The 25471-nt window shown below is 37.4% G+C and overlaps 1 protein-coding gene across 1 annotated transcript; it reads right to left on the minus strand.

The window, feature by feature from the left end:
• Positions 1–1063: 1063 nt before the first annotated feature.
• Positions 1064–24947, minus strand: LOC306868124 (metallophosphoesterase MPPED2-like). The gene is made up of 7 exons (XM_079414160.1): positions 24675–24947; positions 22746–22958; positions 20136–20317; positions 19217–19442; positions 2738–2853; positions 2484–2597; positions 1064–2248 (listed from the first exon to the last, which is right to left on the minus strand). Exons 2-7 carry the CDS (start codon positions 22871–22873, stop codon positions 2130–2132), a joined length of 885 nt encoding a protein of 294 aa, XP_079270286.1. The 5' UTR covers positions 22874–22958; positions 24675–24947; the 3' UTR covers positions 1064–2129.
• Positions 24948–25471: the final 524 nt, after the last annotated feature.

Genomic DNA, 25471 nt, shown 5'->3' on the forward strand with positions numbered 1-25471 from the left:
ATAAAAGAATCAAAAGGATTAACAATGCAGATTACTTTTCACAGCCTTCTTTGATCATATGTACCAAAATATTTTTGGCCATGACTGTACCTCCTGAAACGAATCCATTATATATGTATTAGAACATGTGCCTCTTTCTATCTATTTCTGGAAAAATCTATCCCTAATGGGAATGTTCTACAATTTTACGGTATGGGTTCCACAAAAGGGAGCAGGTCATGAGTGTATAATAGAAGAAACAGGAAACAGCGCTCACCAAAAATTCCAGGACACTTTCAAGATATAAACGTTTTTGCTTGGGGGAAGGGTATGTGAAACCAAGCGTCGCATCTGATCTCATGTATTAAACCTGACCTTGAGAGTCTGATGTTACCCTGCTGAAAAAGCGACCCGTTCTGCATCTTCTTTTTAGCGTTTAGTGTCGGTTGACACTGTGGCATCGGCTGATTGAACATCTTTGCCGCTGCTATCAGTGGGAGCACATGGGGTCAGAGTCAGCATCAGCCTGTGACATCCATCAGACGAGCACGCCCAGGCTGCGCTGACAAATTTCCACGATCAATAGCATCTGACAGGACAACACGAGGTTATGGCCATCCCTGTCAGCGCTATCTATTCTTTTTCAAGCCTGACAGATGTGGGGTAATTAATGGACTTCATTAATCAATCAAAGCCATTGCTAAACTACAGATAAAATGCATCGTTATTTACTGCGTGGGATAGAAACAAAGCTCTTAAAGGGATAGATCACCCAAAAATGAAACATTTGACATTTACTCAACCTAAGTAATATGACTTCGTGAAGCAAAAAAGAAGATATTTTTAGAAGTTGTACAAGCTGCTCTTTTCCTTACAATGAAAGTGACTTGTAAGCACATACAGTAAAGCAATTACAGTCCCTGGTCACCATTCACTGTAACTGTGTGGGGAAAAAAACGCTCAATATGTCCTAAACTTCTTTTATGTGCCACAGAAGAAACTAAGTCAGGTTTGGAGAGACATAAGGGTGTATAAATGTTGATATTTCTTTTGACTGACTCCCATGACAAAAAGATAAATGACAGACAGATAAAAATCTTGACGTTTTATTTGCATATAAACTTGGCTAAATGTCACAATAGAAAAAAAAAAGTCACAAAACATATAAAGAAAGCATTTACAATAGCAGAAATTACAGAAAAAGTTTTTTTTTTTTTTGCGCTCAAGATTTCAGATCCACAGTGAAATATACAATGCACATTATTACAGCAATTAAAAATGGAGATGAGGAGAAATGAAATGGCTTAGTGTTGTTTGTAATGTCATTTCCAGTTTTGTAATCAATAGAAAACGAAGACATTGCAAATCTAGGATAAACAATTGTGTTTGAATCTTTACAGAGAGGTACCAGATTTATCTCTGTATATCTCCTGAGGCAGAAAGTTATAATCCACTTTTAATGTGCTAAATGCAAAATCAGACCATGTATCTTTATGATCTGGAGAATTTGCACATTCAGCCTCTTCTAAACTGTAATTAGGACAAAAGCAGCACAGCAATAATGCAAAATTCAATTCACAACACACAATCGCTTCCATCTTTTGATAAACTGTGCCACTCTATTTTATGTTGAAAGGAAAAATGCTTGTCTTATGGTGTTTAATGGCCTGGTAGATAAAGATGTGTCTTCTTGACGAGAAAAGAGCAAAGTCTGATTGGAGTAATAAATATCAGACCCATTGGACCCTTTGACAGGGTGAAGTACGTACTTATTTAAATCCAAAATTGAATACACCACACAAAGAGTTCAGAACTTTAAATAACTTAATATTAAATTTACAAAGCACATTTATATTAAATCAGACATGGTCAAGTATTGCTGACGCTTTTAGGAGTACCTTTATAATGCACTTTTTAAGATCCTGACCAATTAAAAAAAGGAAAAACAAAAGGCAACTGATGCAAACAAATTACAACTATGAATTCACAACATATTCTTTGCCTACAATAATCATTCAAATGGTGTCGGCTCCAATCCGACTTTAAAAAATATTTCATTTCCATGCATTTTAAATACAAGCAGTACAAAAAGACTATTACTTTTAAGTAAGGAAGAGTTATTTAGAAAAAGGGGCGGGGTTTAATGAGTCTCAGGAGTTTCCTGGGTTGGGGAGATCAAATATGATTGGTGGATTGGTAGGCTGGAAGCTGACTGTACATGTGGAGGAGTTGATAAATGTTGTATAGCCATCTGTCATTATACCATACCCTGAGAATGAGAAAACATTTTTATACATTTATTTTAAACACAATAAAATGTTTAAATATTTATACTTTATCCTCATATTATTTTAAATATATTACAATCTATAATATTATTTTTATATTTTATAATATTTATTATTTTTATTACTTCAATATTTTGAACATTTTATATACATTATATTAATTCAGAATGTTTAAATAAATATTTAAAATGCTATATAAGAGTGCCAAGTTATTACCTTCATGGATTCCCCCATATGCGTGGAGTTTGGGTCGGACCCTCTTTTGTACTGTGTTGAGTAGTTCCACACAGCCAACTCTCTGAAGTTCTTTTGGGACCCAATCTCTGAACCCTGGACAAAGTCCAACATCACATTCTTAGTGGCGTATCACCACATTTATGATGACTTTAAAATACAACAATCCACCTGCAGACACAAACTGATGTATACATGCTCTACATCTACAGTTGCATCCACATTTAAGTGCTTACCCAGAGGAGGCCCATGTGTCATTAGAATATCTACATCTTCAGGGATCTGGTTCCACTTATCGAGGAGAGACTGGCCACGAGGTAAGTTAAAGCCCCATCCATTAAACCACGGGGTCCTGTGGGAGCGTACAGACGCATTTTTCACACTTCATAAATGTCGAAATCATCATACACATACCTGCAAGCTGTTCTCACACGTACGCAAAAGTTGACAGTATTATCAAATAGATTTTCAAAATAGACTAGTTGGTAAAACGCATTAAAAAAAGTCTAAAAACGCCTCCGAGTATTGCAGTATCAGATTTGAGGCCATGGCAGAACTCAAGCTATTCATTTCAGCCTCCATCATGGCGTCCGGCGGTTCGCAGAGGTCATCTGCAGAGGAGGCAGATTGATCAAGCTGTCAGCACCAATGAGCAGAAGCATGTTAATAAGAGTTTTATTTCCCCTCTGGGACGGGCCTGCTGACAGCCTGTGGTAACCCGGGCCAGACCTTTATTTACCATTCTCAGACCCCGTCTGATAAGGGCCAAGTGTCTGGCCCCAGTTAGACAAGGCTGCGCAAGGCCAGGGCTAAATGTAGGCCTTGGTAGAGAGGGCAGGAACTGACCCCGTGCTGATAAGCAGAGCTGGGTGATGGATGGAGGCAGTGCAGACAAATGAGAGCTGGAAGCACTGCGGAGAGCAACGTCTGCAACTGCTCAACAACACTTTAGAGGCTGCACTACGGTTCAGGATTTCAACACAGCTTGAAACACACATTAAAATGGAAGTGCCTATATGTTAATGTGCCTATGGTAGCTTCAATGAATGGTTTGGATGCAAGGAAACCTCTGGGGTTGGTTTCATGAAACAGTCTTAAAATTTAGGATTGTTCTTTAAAAAAAAAGTAGATGTCATTCACTAATAATTGCATGGATTTTTTTTGTATTTGTACATCTTAACACTTATAAGTATCAAATTTTTTGTGCAAGTGATTTCAATTTTTCCTACATTTAGAATATATTAAAGTATCAAAGTTTTTGTGGAATTATAATTGGTTTGTAAAGACATTCATACAAAGATTTCATGCAAACATTTGTGAGTGTGCATGCTTACAACTGCTTAAAGCGTTAGTTCACCCAAAAATGGAAATTCTGTCATTAATTACTTACCCTCATGTTGTTCCAAACCCGTAAGGCCTCCGCTCATTTTCGGAACTCAAGATATTTTTGATGCATCCCGTGAGCTCTCTGATCCTCCCATAGACATCAAGAATCCTTACACGATCAAGGTCCAGAAACGTAGCAAGGACATTGGTAAAATAATCCATGTGACATCAGGGGTTCAACTGTAATTTTACGAAGCTATGAGAATACTTTTGGTAAGCATAATAAAAAAAAAAACGACTTTATTCAACAATTGCATTCAGTGGATACTCTTCAAAATGGTGATAGGGTGACACGGAGGAGAATCCATTGTGACGAATTGTCATCACATGGATTATTTTACTGATCTCCTTGCTATGTTTCTGGACCTTGATTGTGTAAGGATCCTTGCTGTCTATGGGAGGGTTAGAAAGCTCATGGGATGCATCAGAAATATCTTAATTTGTGTTCCGAAGATAAACGGAGGTATTACGAGTCTGGAACAACATGAGGGTGAGTAATTAATGATTAATTGGTAATTAATTTAAATTAAAGGGATTAGTTCTCCCAAAAATGGAAATTACTCACCCTCATGGCATTCCAGAACACGTAAAATCATGTCGTTCCAAAACTTTGTTCATCTTCAGAACACAACTTAAGATATTTTTGATGAAATCCAATTTTTTTTCTGACCCCGCATAGACAGCAGAGCAACTACAGCGTTCAAGAAATTGTTGAATAAAGTGGTTATTTTTGTTTTCTTTGTACACAAAAAGTATTCTCGTAGCTCCATAAAATTATGGTTGAACCACTGATGTCACATGGACTATTTTTACAATATCCTTACTACCTTTCTTACCTATCCTTACTGCCTTGAATGTGTCAGTTGGGTTAATGTCTCTGCAGGGTCATAAAGCTCTTGGATTTCATCACAAATATCTTAATCTGTGTTCCAAAAATGAACAAAAGTTTTATGGGTTTGGGTTTAATAATTATTGACAGAATCTTAATTTTTGGATGAACTAACCCTATAAGACCTATAAAACCACAAAGGTAAAATTAGCCAATTTTATAATTATGACAATTTTAAGCAGCATTCAGCACATATGAAAGCACTTACACAGGATATGTTCAACTCCCATCAAGCCAGTTGCAACAAAAACAGTGTGCCTATTATGATTATTATGGTAATCTGCAGGCGGCGCAAAAAGGCAGCATTTTGAACAAGAACTTGACTTACAAACTAATTCTAATTTTCACCACTACCTTTAGAAGATTTTTGTGAATCTTATATGACATGACCTGACTGATGAATATAAAACAGCTTGAAATAAAAGAAACATTAGAAAGGATGAGATTACAAATACTAAACAGCTTAGTTGTAGCAACTAATCGCATTAATGAGTCTTAAAGAGTTTGATTCCACCGTACTCACAGACATACATATATGTATGAGCTCATATGCCCAGCCGTCCGGAGGTCATTTTACAACGAGTATTTGACAAAGTCAGAGCCTCTGAGAAGCAGAAGGTTAAGACTAGAGGGGGAAAGGGTTTTCATAAGATGTTCTCTGAGACCTGAGGCCTGGATCTTCTTTTTCATTCACTGAATTATGTTGAAATAGACGAGGGACTAGGGGCCAATCATTTGTACCATCTAAGAATAACAATAGAAAGACAGCCCTGGAGCGGAGTATTGAAAACCAATTACAGAGAGAATGAAAAAGGTTTTAGAGGAAAAAATGGAAAAGCATGGAGACTGTCGCTTTAACATAACTGCCAATTAAACTTAGAGACCCAGTTAAACCTCGCAAAAGAACAAGGTCTGTCAAATAAGACAGCTGTTCTCCAAATTCGTTTCCTTTTTTTTTTTTGCCAATTTCTCTGTTTATCATCTTATTTCATTTTAGCTTTGTTTTAATTATTCAAAAATTATTAACAGTTTTAGCGTAATAACAACACTGATTCAATTTCCTGCTTATGACATAGTCTAGGACTAATCCTGAATTTACATGGTTAACATTGATTAGAAACAGATAATACTACTTTTGTGTTTAAGACAAAGATGCAAGCAAATATTCAAATACAAGCTGTCACTTTATGGACATCCTCCTTCATTAACCAAGCTAAAGAGCAGTCGTTTTTGGATTTTAATGTACATCATCACAGGCTTGTCTCATAGCTGGTCTACTGTTTGTCTATCCATTAGCACTTCTGGAGAATGAAGTTGATAGTGGATGAAATAGAGCCTGAACACAGGAAATGGCTGCTGAGGTGTATGTTGGGTAGCCGGGCTTGTCTGTGGATGATTGATGGAAAGGCAAATAAAGGCGAGTGGTTGCTTTCGAACACTGTGCACCAGGCTGGTACTCTTGGGTACAATCTCACAAACCCCGTTAGCTTTCCTGCAAACATACTCAGGCCCGTCTGCTTTAACTCACACATAAACGTCAGTGCCCAAGTCAGGCTTTCATCCGTTCATCAAAGCTAGTCGACAATGAGATGTCATTACTTCCCGACATGCACATAAAAACAGGGATCACAGACAGAAAACAAATAAAAGGCATGCAGTGTAAAGGAAATTTATTATTACATGGCGCACTGGAATACTTGATTCTGATTGGTCAATCTAAATTTAAATTTATACATTAATCCCTAGTGACCGATTTCAAACACTGTGCCAGGTTCATGCCTCTGATATCACTTTATGGTCTCTCCGTTCTCAATATAAATATCTCATTATCAGTATGTAATGTCTGTTTATTATTTGTTAAACAGTTATAGCACAGCTGGTAATTATTGCAAAAATAAACCTCTGGTTTTACTCTTTACGATAAATTTAAAGATCACCAATAATTAAATGAATCATTATTTTACTAAATTTTGATGTAACATTTTTCAGTGACTTTTAAATATAATTAACATTATTAAACGTTATTATAATTAATAAAGTTAATATAATCATTATATTATTTTCCTAAGCCCATCACTTTTGAAGAAAAATAGAAAAAATGAAAAGTTTAAAAAGAGAGAGCGGGAGAGAGAGAAAAGAGAAAAGAAAGCTTTCACTGTCAGAAACTCTGTTCAGTACAACAGATATACAAGTGTATATTTGTGTCTGCGTGTGTGTTTGTTTTGGCTGCGTCAGCACTTTGTTTTGATGAACTCTCGGTGACCTGGACACAAACACACACACACAGTGACACACAGAAGCAGCTGGCTGAGCCTCAGTAACACACAAACTCCCAGTGCTTACTTTGGAATCAGTGTGTTACTTTAATGCACAGGCCTGCCAGTCCTTCAAACACCTCACATGCAAAAAGGATTACTGAAATATTTATCTGCCCCTGACAGCAGGACGGCAAAAGAGAGGGGGATCAGGGAAAGATGTGTGATTGTGAAAGTGAGGTTGGAGAAGGTTATCAACGGTCAGGAGAGAAAAAGCAGAGCTAGACATGGGACAAAAGGAGAAAAGAGAGTAGAGAGGAAATGAGACATTGTTGGGATTTCCTGTCTAGTGTGATTTTGTGAAGGTACCACGCAGAGCACATCCAAGGGCACTTCTGACAGCAAATCTGTTCAATATTCCTTATAATATGGTGCAATTATCAGACATTTTTCGATGTAAATGTATCCAAGAACAAGAACTTTTTCTGCTCCTATATCATCAAAGTCTGATAATACATCTAAGTTTGGGGTTTTTTAAATAAATATTTTACGCTCACCAAGGCAGCATTTATTTGATCTAAAAGACAGTATAAACAGCAATATTGTGAAATATTATTACAGTTTAAAATAATGGTTCTCTACTATATTTTAAAATGAAATATATTTTTGTGATGGAAAAGCTGATTTTTCAGCAGCTAATTCTCCAGTCTTCAGTATCACAAAATCCTTTAGAAATCAGACTAATATGCAGATTTGCTGCTCAATCTTACTAACATCAATGTTTAAAACAGATGTTGACTAATATTATTTGTTACTGACCCCAAACTTTTAAAAAGTAGTGTAGTTTGTCTCTCTTTGAATTGTACTGTTGCACTCAAAAAATCTCACATTATGGATGTGAAATAGCTTAGGAAGACCGCTTCATGTTAACTTAAAGCTGTTTATTCTTTTGCTAAGAAAAAAGATTGAACAGTCTTGATGACTGGAATACAATAAAAAGCTGTTCCTCTCCAAACAAAATACAGGCCATTACATTTGTCATGTTGCACTTAGGGGTGTACGATATAAATAGTCTGCGATAATACCGTAATTGTTGTTTTAACTATGTGTAATTTGCCACTATCGAGTATTTTGCAAAAACCAAACAAAACACCTACGTAGTGCACTCATACATTACGTGATGAATCTAGTGGGTTAAACAGTGCACGTGAGTATTTAGAGTGTGTTCTTTCACTGCATGATTCAGTCAATTAAAATGTTTAAAATCAATTAAGATTGATCACAAAATTCAAGATATGGGGGCAGATAATGTATATATTTATCTCATTTCATAGTTAAAATCACACGAAGAGTGCCGTTTTTTCTTCAAAAATAAGCATGATTACAAATGTGATATTGTTTATTGGACTGTTGTATAAAATCAATAAGTTAATATTAAGAGACTTATGTTTTAGACACCATATTGCCTGTTTTTGTTCTATTTCGACAACAAAAATAATTCCAAACACAGCCACAACTCTGTTTTACATCTCTGAGCAACATGACGGTGTTTCGATCCTGAATTAATCAATCGTTTAAATGATTCGGTTCAGTCGCAATGACTCACATATAGCTTTGAGAGAAACTTTTATATAGCTGACATATTTTTGTATAGCCTGCCTACTAACATCATCTGACCCCTTTTCTAGTCGGCCCATCGCTCTCTCTTTCACTGTGCCCTCACTCTGCCCTCTACCCCCCTTTGATTTCTCAATCCTCCCTGCCTGGTACCACCGCCAGCCATCAGGCCCAGCAGAGGAGATGTCAGCTGTTAATTACCACTGACAAATGACGCCACCTTCGGGCCAGGGGTCAGCTTACAATCAGTGACGTGAGCAGGTAGCTTGTCGGCAGGAGCCGGAGAAAATTGTTGCTTCTATAGAGGCTTCTGTTGATAGCTGAGAGGACCGATGGACGGGGTGATTACATTTACGCACAGTATGAGAGTTCTGCGATTTTTCCATGAAGGTCAATGACGAATGAAAAAAAAAGAACAGCTAAAGAACAAGAAGCATATGACTCAACTGCAAGAGTGTGGCACTTGCATCAACAAGGCCATGGGATCGATGCTCGGGGAACATGTGAAAGCCATCACATTGTGGAAGGGTGAATGTGAAATCAGAGGAGAGATGAGAAGCATCAGACTGTTATAGATACTTGTCAACACCTTAATTCAGTCAATTCAGATGAGTTCATTAATATTCATTAGCAGGCCTTCAAGAGTCAACACTACCGAGGTACAGTACGTTAAAGCACATTAAGCTGTCAAGATGTTATAACAAGCCTGTGTGACTACGTGTGTACTAAAATCAGTGCATTACGTGATTTACCGCTTCACAAAATGTTTATATTTTTCTCATCCTTGCCGGTGAGAATTAAATCATCTAGAAAGGTGGTCAGTTTACACAGGAAACACAATATGCTGCGCTGGCCATTTAGAGCAAAGCAATCAATACAGCTATTTGTAAAAAGATTTACCTGGCATTTGTTTCTGTACTGTTAAAAAGATGTTTTTCACATTTAAACTGTGCATTAAAAGTTCAGTTTTAGTAATAAAGGTCCAATAGTTTCAATAATTTACATCAAACACAACGCATCTTTTTTTTAGCCTTCTGAGAAAGAAAACATATGACCTAATTATATCATATTGGTCTTTTTTCCTCTACTGACCGAGAAGGGAAAAATAAATGTGCTGCGTAAAATTTTAGTGGAAACTAACATTTTTTTCTTTGATGAATAGAAAGTTCAAAAGAACAGCATTTATTTGAAATAGAAAGCTTTTGTAACATTATAAATGTCTTTTCAATTTAATGCATATTTACTAAATAATAGGGGTGAGCGATATGACCAAAATCTTATATCACATTATGATTAATTTTATTTCATGGTAACAATATATATCATATAGATATTATTTTTGCTTTAAACAAGGTCTTTATGATTTAAAAATTTTGATACCATAGAAATTTCATAATTCTTGTCACCAATGTCAATATCAAAAAACTACCGTATTGACCCGAATATAAGACAATGTTTTTTTTCTTGGAAATACATCTGAAAAAAATGTCATCTTATATTCGTGGGGAAGTCGTGGCCTAATGGTTAGAGAGTCGGACTCGTAATCCGAAGGTTACGGGTTCGAGTCTCGGGCCGGCAGGTATTGTAGGTGGGGGGAGTGAATGTCCAGCGCTCTCTCCACCCTCAATACCACGACTGAGGTGCCCTTGAGCAAGGCACCGAACCCCCAACTGCTCCCTGGGCGCCGCAGCATAAATGGCTGCCCACTGCTCCGGGTGTGTGTTCACGGTGTGTGTGTGTGTTCACTGCTGTGTGTGTGCACGTTGGATGGGTTAAATGCAGAGCACGAATTCTGAGTATGGGTCACCATACTTGGCAGTATGTCACTTCATATTCAGGGTCTAGACTTTGACATGTTAATAATACACCCACAACAATAGGTGGCACCAAATACGCATAAAACAAGTGTGCCATGAAGTAATGTTACGTGTGTTGTAAAGATCGAGAGTGAAAACAAACGAAAAAGAAAAGCTTACAGCGGCATGAGTCGTCATGTTAGCCTAATGGGACCAAACTTCCTCTGTAAGTGATTTTAAAACGTAAAACAGTATCCAGGTTTGAAGACTACAATAAGATTTCACTTCTACTGTTAATTTGTGCAAGTAATTATGATCCGCACTCACGAGAACAGTCTTCTTTTTCCGTTTAATTCAACAATCATCACTAATAGGTAAAGACACAAACGTTTCCTCAGTGTGGAACACTAATCTTAACAGATTAACGCACCAAAATAAATAAAAAAGATCAAGTAACGGAGGAGCGCAGTGCAAACGACGTTTTTGAACTTCGTGTTAATAAAATTTTGGTAGGCTACTATGTGATGGATAGCCTAAATATTATATAATTCAGATGGACTACCTGTTATTTTTTATGGTATATCAAAAAGTGTATTTTCTAAATGTGATTGTCGGTACATTTTACCAGTATTTACCATACTTTCAAAACAAAAATTAAAATAGGAAAAATATGTAATATGAAAATAATTTAAGATTTCTTTTTTTTTTTTTTTTCAGTAAATCACAAGATTTGGTTTTCAAAAAGCCTTTTTTCAATTCTTTCATCTTATATTCGGGTCAATACGGTAATACTAGCCTAAATTAAAAAAGGAAAAAAAAAAAAAAAAAAACCTCAAGCTCACTGAAGATAAGTAAATTCACTAATGACAAGGAACAGGATAAAAAAACTACAGTAGAACAAATAAATAAGAAATCAAATATATATATATATATATATATATATATATATATATATATATATATATATATATATATATATATATATATATATATATATATATATATATATATATATGTGTATATATATATATATATACATATATATGTGTATATATAAGAATTAAATATATAGCTATTTTTTCTTATTTAAGTTACAAAAGTGATTTAGTCAAGAGCAGAGAGAGATTTTCTGTATTTAGTTGTTTGATTGACATGAAATGACAGACAGCAGGAATATTAGACTGTTGTCACTTTAAGAGCTGCCTGGATCCAATGTACTGTCGCCGTGTTTTCTTTCTCAGCTGTTTGCTTTCACTTAAGATCTAAATTACTGTGTTTATGAGGATACTTGAAAACAAGTAAATACAAGTGTGTGTATTTAATCGTAAAGGCCCATAAAGTAGCAAAAATAAAGGCACTTCACCTTCGCGCGCCTCTCTGACAGTGTGCACATAGAGCAAAAACCACAATTCTTAAAAATGCCTGCAAGCAATACATTTTCATGACCACTTAGCACAGCGTCATGTGAGTGTGAAACCTTGATAGAGACGACATTCCAAAATCTCTGCCAGCTGACAAATTCCTGTCTGTTAATTGTGTCTACCGGGATATCACCCACCCCTACTGAAGAAAAAAAAATCCTACTGACTTCAAACAGTAGAGCCATTTCATAAAATTGTGGGGACAATCGACATAAGCATAAAGTAATGGGGACAAACTGTCCTCACCTTAAATGACATACTAATGCTATCAATACTATCATGAAGTAATCAGCGCTATCAGTTTCACACAGTTCTGACCGCACGCAGAGAGAAAACCTTACACTTTATTTCTAGTATCCATACTAATGCAGATAAACAGCTTTGTTGTGTGTCCTGAAAAACCACAAATGACTGTTATATTATCCCTGATCATTCATTCCCAAGCACATCACAATCATAAGAATTAAGCACACCCCCTCTATGTATTATAGCCTGCCCTTGCAAACACTCACCCTAGATGAACTCGGGTCACATGACTTACGTCTGCCTTTCCTAAGAGGATTAAAGAGCCTTTGATTTTCAAAAGCCAAACCAAAGTCTTGCACAACCAGTTAACACGTTAATCAAACCAATCACAGCTGCAAGCTGGAATATATATGCGACATATCGGTGCATCGTAAGAAGGATTACCACATGTGGCATTATCAGGATAGTGGTTGCCAAGCTATGCAAGACAACCTCGCTTCTATTAGATGTTATGGTTAGGCATACAAAGGTATATTGGATATTTGTAGAGAATAATCAAGTCAAGGTCAGTGTACTGACGGGAGTAACGCCATGAGAGGGAATACCGAAAAATAAATGGGCATGAAACATTCTCGTCTTCTACCTTTGGGCTAGACGGGAGTCAAGCCTGACTGAGCACTTTGTAAGGAAGAAGAATGAAGCTCCGTAAATGACCTCCTTGATAGCTGAGGCCCGGGGTCAGGAGGGTCAGGGTGGCCCACTGCGAGCATGCACTTGGAGGGGAACACCGGGGTCGGCCTCACGTTTTGATCCTGGCTCTCAACAAAGCACCAGGATGTGTTGGAACAAAAAGCACTTCCTGCAGGAGAGGCTGGGAAAACTATGACCAAAGCGCACCCCCACTAAGACCACCCATCGCAGATGTCTGGTTTTCCCACCTCTTACCAAAATTAGCATTCTAATTCTGGTTGGCTTGAAGACCTTGAAGATATTTTAGAAGGACTAGACAGTATTGTGTTTGGACTGTCAAGCTACATAAAATCACAATGTGGCGGTTCAAATAGTGAGGATTTCTGTGTAAAGTTTGTTACACAGAAATCTAAATTATCAGTATTGACAACACACAAAATTGGCTTAGAAACAAGTAATTTAAGCAACCAAAAAAAAGAACAACAATATACAATTTAAAATGCTAATAAATATATTGATATATATGATTTATTATTCTTACAAACAGAATACTTAAATTACTCTATAGAAGTACAACCTATATTGTATGTAACAATTATTCGATTTGATAGCACTAATATATTTATATAATTAAATACAAATCAATTACAAAATGCAGCCTGTTTGACATTTATGCAAGTGAGATTTACTTTTCATTACCATTACCAATTAATGTCAACGATAATTTTATTACTGGTAGTGAAAGTGAAAGTGTGAAGTGACATACTACCAAGTATGGTGACCCATACTCGGAATTCGTGCTCTGCATTTAACCCATCCAACGTGCACACACACAGCAGTGAACACACACACCGTGAACACACACCCGGAGCAGTGGGCAGCCATTTATGCTGCGGCGCCCGGGGAGCAGTTGGGGGTTCAGTGCCTTGCTCAAGGGCACCTCAGTCGTGGTATTGAGGGTGGAGAGAGCGCTGGACATTCACTCCCCCCATCTACAATCCCTGCCGGCCTGAGACTCGAACCCGCAACCTTTGGATTACGAGTCCGACTCTCTAACCATTAGGCCACGACTTCCCCCTTCTACTAGTACTTCTACTAGTAGTAGTAGAAAGAGAAATATAAATTATAATATAGTTAATAAAAAATTACTAACTATATTTTATATAATGAAATATTAAAAATGACTAATATATTTAAAAAAATGAAAAAAAATACAGCCTGTTTAGGCATGTTTTATGCAGATGAGATTCTGAATATTTAAGATATTTATTTTGAATAATCTGGGTTCATTAGCATTAAAAATTATGTGCATATGTGAATCATTTGTGAAATAGATGACAAAAACCTCTAACAGTTAAACCTTTAACTGAAAAACAGGGCAAAAAGCTGATTATAAAATTAAGCAACTCTCATTAACTTTCAGCTGACTCTTCAGGATCGTCTCCAGGTGATAAACTGCTTCTAGTAGCTGTCGACCATTGTCACACTGCCACAATGCTCTCAGTGCCAAACACTGCTAGGCATCTATTCACACCTGAAATCTAATACAGCTTTGTTGGCGTCCCGTGGGAGAGAGGGGCAGCCCAGCGGGTGAGGGGTTAACTGAGATAATGGTCTGCTTATCAAACGATGAGGTGTTTGTATGAAATATGCCAATGTGTGATGACGGCTGTGTGTGCGTAAAGAGTAACAGAGAAACAGAGATGGAATGAAAGAGAGAGAGTGAATGTTCGCATGTGTGTGTGTGTGTGTGTGTGTGTGTGTGTGTGTGTGTGTAACACTATCTGTAGCAAGTGAGAACATGTCTCGTGTCCTGCGGAGCAGAGAGTACAACAGCGTCTAACATAACCCAGGTCTACAAAGGTCTTTCTGTCCGCGGCTGAAGAGAATCAGTTTATCTCAAGGTATAAGACAGCCATGAGAAATGATTCAAGAGACTTTGGCCATCTGTTACTTAACTAACGAACTTGACATATGTTGCATATGGTTTGTATATACATAGCACTGATTGTGATTTATGGAGCTTTATCAAAACAAACTGCAGCTACTGATTCTATATCCACCTAAAAAGATGAAAAGCAAATATGAAAACAGCAGCAAATAATGTATACTTGAAAATACGGTTTACCAAAAAGGATCTTGGTGTATTTTCTAAATATTTTACAGAAGTGATTCCTAATCTTTTCAGACCAAGTACCATGTCTAATCAAATCGGATTATTCAGGGACCGCCTAGTAACATATGTAGTCTATTTGTGTCCCTAACTACCAATGTAAAAAGCCAAATAAATGTAAGGAGTTTAAGTGATTTTTATATTTCTTTTTTTAAATAAAATTTTTTTTTTTTTACAGCATACAGTTGGTTGAATGTACACAGCATCAGTGTACTGGATCCATGAATTGTCTGTAAGTGACAGCACTTTTTAATGTTAATCAAACAACAAAAGACAAGGAAATCCCTCACTGCTCTTGACTGAATAGCTTTTGTAAATTTTATGAAGATTAATCTTTAATATGTACAGTCAAATATGCAATGTTATTTTACATTTGATAACTTCATTCAATTTCTGTACCTAAAAACTAATATTATACCTACCTAAAAAACCTGAAAGCACCGTTTATTTTATTTGTATCTTTGCTCTATTGTATTTATTTGTGCTGTTGCTTGTAGTTCAGATTATTTGTTTTTATTTTCATTATTTTTATTTGACAGTACAGTTCTTTTTTCCCTAAACATAGCACATACCGAACCGAATGGAAATGTGACGTAAACCTAACCGTGAGGAATTTTAACAGTTACACTACTACTATATATTAGGGATGGGCGATATCTTATCGTTTGCGATATACCAGTACAAATTCTCCCCACGATAAGAATTAGTCTTCCCATGATAATAACGATAAAGTCTAGTTGTTGACATATTTCTGTGCGCGTGGAATTGAGGAGGATTAAATCGCTAAATGAGGAGCTTGAGCTCCTTTTACAGTCTGGAACTATTTGGTTAGGGCTGTACAGTGCACAAAAAATTGGTCTGAATAAATGTAGTACAGTAGCACATGTGTGATAGTTTTGCATGTGTATGAGCCCGATTACAAACTTATTGTCCAACAAAGATATAATTTATTGATGTGCTTTTTCCTCCGGCTTCCAGTATGAATTAAACCATGTGTTCTCAGCAATGCTCCCAACACCCTATTTTGGGTAAAAATAGGAAAAATAATACTTTTCTCTAACGAAACAGGATTCCCTGAATTATCGTCATTGTTATCGTTATTGCAATAAATACCAGAAATATCGTGATATATTTTTAAGCCCATATCACCCATCCCTACTATATATATATACATTTTTCTATGTACACAAAAAGCCTATTTCTCTCAAATATTGTTCACAAATCTGTCTAAATCTGTGTTAGTGAGCACTTCTTTGCCAAGATAATCCATCCACCTCACAGGTGTGGCATATCAAGATGCTGTTTAGACAGCATGATTATTGCACAGGTGTGCCTTAGGCTGGCCACAATAAAAGGCCACTCTAAAATGTGCAGTTTTATCACACAGCACAATGCCACAGATGTCGCAAGTTTTGAGGGAGCATGCAATTGGCATGCAGACTGCAGGAATGTCCACCAGAGCTGTTGCCCGTGAATTGAATGTTCATTTCTCTACCATAAGCAGTCTCCAAAGGCACTTCAGAGAATTTGGCAGTACATCCAACCGGCCTCACAACCGCAGACCACGTGTAACCACACCAGCCCAGGATCTCCACATTCAGCATCTTCACCTCCAAGATCGTCTGAGACCAGCCATCCGGACAGCTGCTGCAACAATCAGTTTTCAAAACCAAAGAATTTCTGCACAAACTGTCAGAAACCGTCTCAGGGAAGCTCATCTGCATGCTCGTCGTCCTCATCGGGGTCTCGACCTGACTGCAGTTCGTCGTCGTAACCGACTTGAGTGGGCAAATGCTCACATTCGATGGCGTCTGGCACTTTGGAGAGGTGTTCTCTTCACGGATGAATCCCGGTTTTCACTGTACAGGGCAGATGGCAGACAGCATGTATGGCGTCATGTGGGTGAGCGGTTTGCTGATGTCAACGTTGTGGATCGAGTGACCCATGGTGGCGGTGGGGTTAAGGTATGGGCAGGCGTATGTTATGGACAACGAACACAGGTGCATTTTATTGATGACATTTTGAATGCACAGAGATACCGTGACGAGATCCTGAGGCCTATTGTTGTGCCATTCATCCACGACCATCACCTCATGTTGCAGCATGATAATGCACAGCCCCATGTTGCGAGGATCTGTACACAATGCCTGGAAGCTGAAAACATCCCAGTTCTTGCATGACCAGCATACTCATCGGACATGTCACCCATTTAGCATGTTTGGGATGCTCTGGATCGGCGTATACGACAGCGTGTTCCAGTACCTGCCAATATCCAGCAACTTTGCACAACCATTGAAGAGGAGTGGACCAACATTCCAAAGGCCACAATCAACAAGCTGATTAACTCTATGTGAAGGAGATGTGTTGCACTGCGTAAGGCAAATGGTGGTCACACCAGATACTGACTGGTTTAGATACTGACCCCCCCCCAATACAGTAAAACTGCACATTTTAGAGTGGCCTTTTTTTGTGGCCAGCCTAAGGCACACCTATGCAATAATCATGCTGTCTAATCAGCATCTTGATATGCCACACCTGTGAGGTGGATGGATTATCTCAGCAAAGGAGAAGTGTTCACTAACACAGATTTAGACAGATTTGTGAACAATATTTGAGAGAAATAGGCCTTTTGTGTACATAGAAAAAAGTCTTAGATCTTTGAGTTCAGCTCATTAAAAATGGGGGCAAAAACAAAAGTGTTGCGTTTATAATTTTGTTCAGTGTATTATATATATATATATATATATATATATATATATATATATATATATATATATATATATATATATATATATATTAGTGCTGTCAATTGATTAAAAAATTTAATTTAATTTTATCGCAAATTTAAAATACTAGGATTTACCTGTAAATGTGTTGAAAAAGAAATGCATGACAAACTAGTTTAAGGAAACGGAATCTTTCACATCCATGCAAAGTATGAGACATAATCCTTATTATTCTTTTTTTTCAGCCATTTTCAGCCTTTATACTGGCAATAAAACGTTTACCAAGCCACATTGCTTCAATCCCAGTATACATTTACCCAACTATTATCAAAAGTATTTCTAAATAAATACAACAAAACATTTTCTTGCGGCCTTACATGAAGTATTATGACAAAATGCATTATGAAGCAGAATTGGACCCGTTTTGCAGGTGCATTAGAGCTAACATTAGCATCATGCTACATAAGACAATTTATGAAATTAATAGTACACTTTTACTCAGAACTCACTTTAAACCACCATCGAGTGTTTGTAATAACTTACTTTTGCGATCACATGTACACTTTGGGGGGCCCGTGGTACATTAGAAAAGTAGCCCAAAAAACCGCAACCCACGGCTCTGTAATTTTTCCCGTGAATGTATTTTCAAAATAGCCCAATTGTGCGGGAAAACCGCGACCCTGGCAACACTGGTTCACTGATTGTCGGTGGGGGGAGTGAATAACCAACACTCTCAATACCACGACTGAGGTGAGACCCTTGAGCAAGGCACCGAACCCCCAACTGCTCCCAGGGCGCCGCAGCAATGGCTGCCCACTACTCCGGGTGTATGTTCACTACTGTGTGTACACTTGGATGGGTTAAATGCAGAGCACAAATTCCGAGTATGGGTCACCATACTTGGCCACACACCACTTCCCCCTATAATTTAGGATGGATAGTGGGCACATTGGGACGCAGGCAATGATAAATTACCTTCCGCGCTGCGATGACGGCAAGAAGTTGGGGTAAAACTTATCAAACCATTAATTTGCGTTAAAAAAATATTAGCGCGTTACATTTTTTAGATTAATCGCATGCGTTAACGCGTTAACGTTGACAGCCCTAATATATATATATATATATATATATATATATATATATATATATATATATATATATATATATATATATATATATATATATATACACCCCATCTACTGTAGTGAAAATGAAATGACAGTCAAAACCCATTTTACTTGCCTTTTTAAGAGTGAAACAGAATATTCCACTAGAAAAAAACATGCAGGACAAGATTTCAAGATTTTAGCCATCTGGAATTGAATGGATTGTGAAAAGTGGGTAATCAAGAGCATGGTATTCATAATTCACTTTATATAAACTAATCCTGGTTATGCTTTTGCTGAGGATATCCGACTCAAGTGTTGAATAACTCACTTAATATTCTGCATGACAGATTTAGCAAACAGGAAGTAACAAAAAAATGTGATGACAGCAATTATTTAGAAATCCTTACCACGGAGTCCCGTATATCCTGAATCCTTTAACGGTGACTTCAGAGTCCTGTAAGTACACACAGTTTGTAAGGAGGGACTGAACGTCGTCAAAGTCCTCGGTCCTCAGCTTGGACACTGAGGGGAAACGGTAGTAATCCTGCTTTACGAGTTCTGCCATAAAATCTTTATCGAAGGTAAGTTCGTGATTTCCAGCGATGACAACTTTGTATTCGTAAGGAAGACTGCCTGTAAGAGACAGATAGATAATGAGTATGACAGATTTTGGAAGCAAACGGAAAACAATATTTCACAGTATCATGCACTCTCTACAGCCATATGACTATTCAGAAGTTGAGAAGTGACATTTTAGACCACATTCTTTAGTGACCTAGCATCTGAAATTTCTAATAGCTTTGACAAACCAGAGACAATTTACAGCACACTGCGGCTGCCAATCGTAGGCGGAAACGTGACTTTAATTTCACCAACTAAACAATATTTTTGATCTCTCTAACCTTAAAGCACCTTGATTTCATCAAAGTGAATTGCTGCCGAGGCCAATGAGACCTGACTGAAGGGCACCTATTAACCAACAGCTGGGCATTTTTCAATTTCCATTTTGACCTTCTTCACCCCCAGCAATAACAAAGGCCTTCCTACTCACAAGAAATGCTGTGCGCATTGAAGCTTATTAAATTCAGTAAAAAATACGTAACAATAATAATGTTGTTTTTTGCATTGAAATATACAACAAAATATACAACACTGATATGCAATCAATCTTAAAATAGGCCACCAGATTTGGAACTGGAAAACATGTTTGCAGTTGACGCAAAACCTAAAAGAACACAGGCTCTTTAAAAAATAATAATAATTCATGTTGTGAGAGCAGGGGAAGTGCTTGTCAGCAAAGGCAAAAGGGCTGGTATACACACATACCTAACCAGTCATTAAACTTCTTTACTTCAGACGGTAGGCCGAGTTCAGTGAAGTCACCCGTGTGAAGCAACACATCGCCAAAAGGCATCTGGATTCCATCTGTCCTCGAGTGTGTGTCTGAGACGCAGACAAAACGTGTATGACCCGCAGGCTTCGGTGCATCGTAGGGCAGGGGCTCTACCCTGTGGAAAAAAGGAACATGTTTGTTTCTGAGGGAATATTTATTTCTTTATATGTAAAGATTATTAGTGAGTTAGGGAAAGGTTAAAGGAATGGTTTACCCCAAAAAAGAAAATGTGTTTAAAATGTATTCAACCTCAAGCCATCCAAGATGTAGAAGAGTTTGTTTCTTCATCGGAACACATTTTGAGAAAAGTAACATTACATAATTTGCTCACCAATGGATTCTCTGCAGTGAATGGGTCAGAATGAGAGTATCAAACAGCTGATAAAAACACCACAATAATCCACAACATGACTTCGGTTAAACAATTCATGTTTTGTGAGATGAAAATCTGTGTAAGAAACAAATCCATCACTTGTTCAAAATCCATTATATCACTAAAAATGTCCATATGCTATTGTCTTCTTACATAAAAATCCACCAACATATTTGTTCAAAATGTTTGGTTTTTTTTTTTGCTTGTAAATGGTGTAAATGATAAATGTAAATTAAATGGTAAATGGTAGGTATCTGTGCACATTTCTCTCCTGATTCAGGTCAGACAACTATTGCACTGGAGAAATTGATATTATAGATAGAGGACTTGTTTGAAATTAAAAACATCTTAACTATGAATTTTATACAAGCACAGCTTTTCACTTCACAAGATGTTAATTGATGGACTGGTGTCATGTGGATTATTGTGATGTTTTTATCAGCTGTTTAGACTCTCATTCTGACGGCACCCATTCACTGCAGATGATCCATTTGTGAGCAGGTGCTGTAAAGCAAAATTACTCCAATTCTGTTCTGATGAAGAAACAAATTAATCTACATCTTGGATGGCTTGAGGGTTAATTTTCAGCAATTTTTCATTTTTTGGTAACCTATTCCTTTTAAAGATGCCCAGGAAAATTCTACAACCTTACAAAAAAAAAAAAAAGAAGATATTATGAAGAACTGTTTTTGTCTATACAATGAAAGTCAATGGTGTGCAAAACAACTTTGCACTCCATTGACTATCATTGCATGGACAAATATATATATATGTGTCCTAAAAAATAAAGTCCTACAGGTTTACAACAAAATTTGTGTGAATTGAAAGTGGAAGGAGAAACAACCCCTTTCTGAGCTTCCTATATGAATTATGTCATAGTCTACCTGTTTTTCCAGCATTATTGCCATACATTGCACTGATAAACTGATAAATCACTCTGCTCTGGATATTTGTTGCTCAAAGTACATTGCATTGAGTTAAATAACACAATTTAATAGCAAATAGCAGTTTCTTCCACAATTAAGCTAAAAGCAATTCAATGGCACATGCATCCTGGTCGATCCCTTTTGCTTGTGCTGATGTGCCTTAATTGCATGGTACCATTAAAGCAGCAAAGGCTCAGCTAATCAGGTTGGTCCATTCTTTAGTATCTGCACCAAGACTCATTATGCCATCATCAGCATCAGTCAATAGTCAGGTTTCTTTAGAGGTGAGCTCTGACCCCGGGGTTAAAAAGCTATTGTTAAAGAGCTAATCAACTCAACTAACCTTTGACCTCCCTCTGGTTAATAAGTATAAGAACATGAGGTGCGTCTTACACTGTTTTAGCCTTAAAATCTCCATTACAATAACAAAGAAATGTGGGTACAAATGCTTTATTGCTGAAAAAGATGTAGGTGTATTGATTATATATACACATTACTGGTAAAAAAGTTTGGACAATAGTTACAATTATTAAGCATATTAGAATGATTTCTGAAGGATCATGTGACTGGAGAGTAATGGCTGCTGAAAATTCAGCTTTGTCATCACAGGAAAATTACATTTTAAAATATATAGCAATCGAAAACAGTTATTTTAAACTGTAATAATATTTCACAATATTTACTATATTTTTGATTAAATAAATGCTGCCTTGGTGAGCATAACATATATATATATTCACCAAGCATATATATATATTTTGCACATATATATATATATATATATATATATATATATATATATATATATATATATATATATATATAATATTTTTAAAAATCTGAATTATTCCAAACTATTGAATGAAAATGTACATGACCTAAAATGTTTTTGCATTCAGTTTAAAAGACTGAAAATAAAAAACAACAAATAATAAATAGCCAGTTTGAAACTGTACTAGTTTTACACAGTGCCATTATCTCAGACATGAGAGCATTATTAAACCCTGTTATGCCTTCTAAAAAATCTCATTAAAATGCTTAATATGCGAACATCGCAACAATATCCAGTTAAAAAGGTCAGTATAATTCATTTCAACAGAAGTGAAGCCACAGGAGCCTCCGGATCACCTGTCGGGCGAGATGAGACAAAAGCCACCAGATGTCCTCTCTGTCAGCATTCTGTTCTGTCCTCAATCAATCAATTAAATCAATGTTTCAGTTACAGGCACACTGTACACACTCACATGTGGACATGAGGGGGCTGGAAGCGGCTTTGGTTGATGTTGTAGTGGGTGAAGGCCTGGGTTGGGTTGGAGCTGTACTCATCCACGGAGATGGTGACCTTCCCCTGGGAGGATATTCTACGAGCCATGGCACCTCTGGATGGGGCATGAGCAGGTCACAGCAGTGCAGTGCAGATCCGGTGAGCAAGCATCCTTTAGTCCCAAGGCTTGGATCTGAGTCACCATACAAAGACGCCAAGATGCAAATCCAAATAGTTAAACGAGATGGTACTGAGACAGTAACAACAATATTCAACAATCTGATCATAAGAGCATCCATGCACTTTTAGTAAAAATTCTCTAATATCTGCTAATAATAATATTACTTAAAAAAAAGTCCAAGTCAGAGTTTAGCAGTACATTTTTATGGAGCACCTAAAAGAACATGGTGATTAAAAAAATATATATACTATGAGAAGAAAAATTATATTTCAATGCTTTTACGTTCACTCACAAAATGTTTTGGTTCCCAAAAAAACTGCATTTGTTCAAAATGTATGCATTCACACAATTTTTGTGTTGTCTTGAGAAACGTTGGTGATTGAATTAATATCAGCTGGGAAGAAAATATACTTAATTTCTATTGCAACAATGTAGAATTCCTCAAGGAATGCAATACTTTAGTTGGCAAACACAAAAGCTTTGTAAGCAAGTGCAAAAACACTGAAACAGTTTTTCCTTGCATATGATTTCCCCCCCATCACCAGATCCCTTTGAAAAGTATTATTTCAGTTTATATTTTATGAGCATAAACCCTTTCATAGATGCTAGAGCTTTAGAAGTTGCCAAAAATGCTCAGAAAAACAAAGAACCATTAAGAAAAAAAAGAGGTGAATAGCAGACATCTTAAAATAAAGCAAAAAATGTTACATTGTAACCAAATATAACACATAACTAGTCCATAGAAGAAGTAACATGGAGTAATAGTTATAATAATTAATATTTTTGCATTGGGGTCCTAACCACCCTGTGTATATTATTCCACACATAAATTACTCTTCATAATGTTTTCGGAGTTTGAAAACCTATATTCTGCTGTTTGTTTTTGCAACATGCATTTCCAACTGTCAAATGCACCTTTCCCACAATGTTTACAGCCTTCTCCCTATAACAACAAAGAGAAAAGTTAAATTCATGCTTAAAAAAAATGAATGTCTGTTTATCGATCTCAAGTCGTGTTAATACGTCCAGCAGGTAATTAAACACACACACAATATTGTTTTAAGAACGATTCTCCCTCATTGTTACCTGCATTCATTTATTTTGTTCAGCTGCGCCGCCTCACACCGTCTCTGGCGGGCTAACCTTTTGCCATAAACTTGAACTTTTCGCACCCTCCCTGGACGACTTCAGACCGGCCACATTAATAACACTTATGACCAACAGCTTGCGGTGAGCTGGCAGCCTCCGACTCCATAATTATCTGTCAACAAAAGCCAAGCTTCTAAACTGGCGTCAGACTGCACGAGGAAAGTCTATATTTCATTGTACGGATAGTGCAAAATCTGTTCTGCTTACTATGAGACACCTAAATCAAAAACGTTCATTCAAATATCATAAATAACCCATTGACAACGCATAATTTGTGCACAAAGCAAGGCAGGAGTACATATAACCCAATAAATATTACCGCTTTCTACATAATTCCTTTATTCAGACGCCGAGCTAGGAACGTGAAAGAAACTTGACTGCGCTAAAATGTTACAACATATTGTCGCGAAAATGTTAAAATGTATCAGTTGCGCTGAAGTAAAAATGTTCCAGTGTATCTGAGGCTACGTTCTAAACGGTTTCCCTCGAACATGACAACCAGCCACCTCTAACCCATTACCGCTTTGTGCCTCGCTATTTTTCCCCCAGCTATCTTCTTCAAAAGCGACTTGAGTGTACCTTCTCTTTTCGCCCAAAACCGTTCGGGGGTTGTCCGCTGATGTGTCAGAGACGACGGTCATCGGATATTTCGGAAGCCTTGAGGGGTTGAGGTCGCGGCGGGCAGGGCAGAACCTTCGACCCCCGGGGTCTCTCTCCACTAGAGCTCTCACTGAAATGCGACAGACGAGGAAGGAAGGAGCCAGGAGAGAGAGAGAACAGCCTCGACGTGGGAAGAGGGGGAGCCCGAGAGAGGGGAGTGCAATGAACGAGCGCTGCCACTGGGGTCAGAGAGCACAGCAGCCGAGTCAGGGGGAAAAAGACGGACGGCCATTGGGTGGCACCTTTCACCGGAAACGCACGCGATAGGTCAGACAGCCAATGAATTTGGCAGCTTTTTTGATGCACACATTACAATGCAAATAGTCTATCATTAAGCATTTTTAATGCTGAATACAGAAACGCCCGCCAAACCTCAATATACATACATACACAAACACACACACACTTTGACTTAGACTTAGTTCACACTGCAGGTCTTAATGCTCAGATCGGATTTTTTGCTGAAATCTGTTTTTTTTTGCGCTGTTGTTCACATTGTCATTTAAATGCGACCAAGTAGTGCTAGCTGCATCCTGCGGTGGACATCCAACCCCGCCCACATCCAAGTGTGACATCATATTGGTAGGTTTAGGGGTGGAGATGGGGTGGGTTTAGGGATCAGGGCGTGGAGATGGGTAGGTTAAGGTAAATATAAGGTGGGAGGAGTTGGATCTGGATCCAACCACGCCCCCTGGACCTTGTGGGCTGCAGCAAGA

Source organism: Barbus barbus (assembly GCF_936440315.1).
Source record: "Barbus barbus genome assembly, chromosome: 50".
Taxonomy (NCBI): Eukaryota; Metazoa; Chordata; class Actinopteri; order Cypriniformes; family Cyprinidae; genus Barbus; species Barbus barbus.

Coding starts and splice junctions, on each gene's coding strand:
- LOC306868124 (XM_079414160.1), bottom strand. CDS start 22,873: ATGGCTCGTAGAATATCCTCCCAGGGGAAGGTCACCATCTCCGTGGAT. Junction 19,443..20,135: donor GAAGTTTAATGACTGGTTAG/GTATGTGTGTAT, acceptor TGTCTCTTACAG/GCAGTCTTCCTTACGAATAC. Junction 2,854..19,216: donor AGGATATACGGGACTCCGTG/GTAAGGATTTCT, acceptor ACGCTCCCACAG/GACCCCGTGGTTTAATGGAT.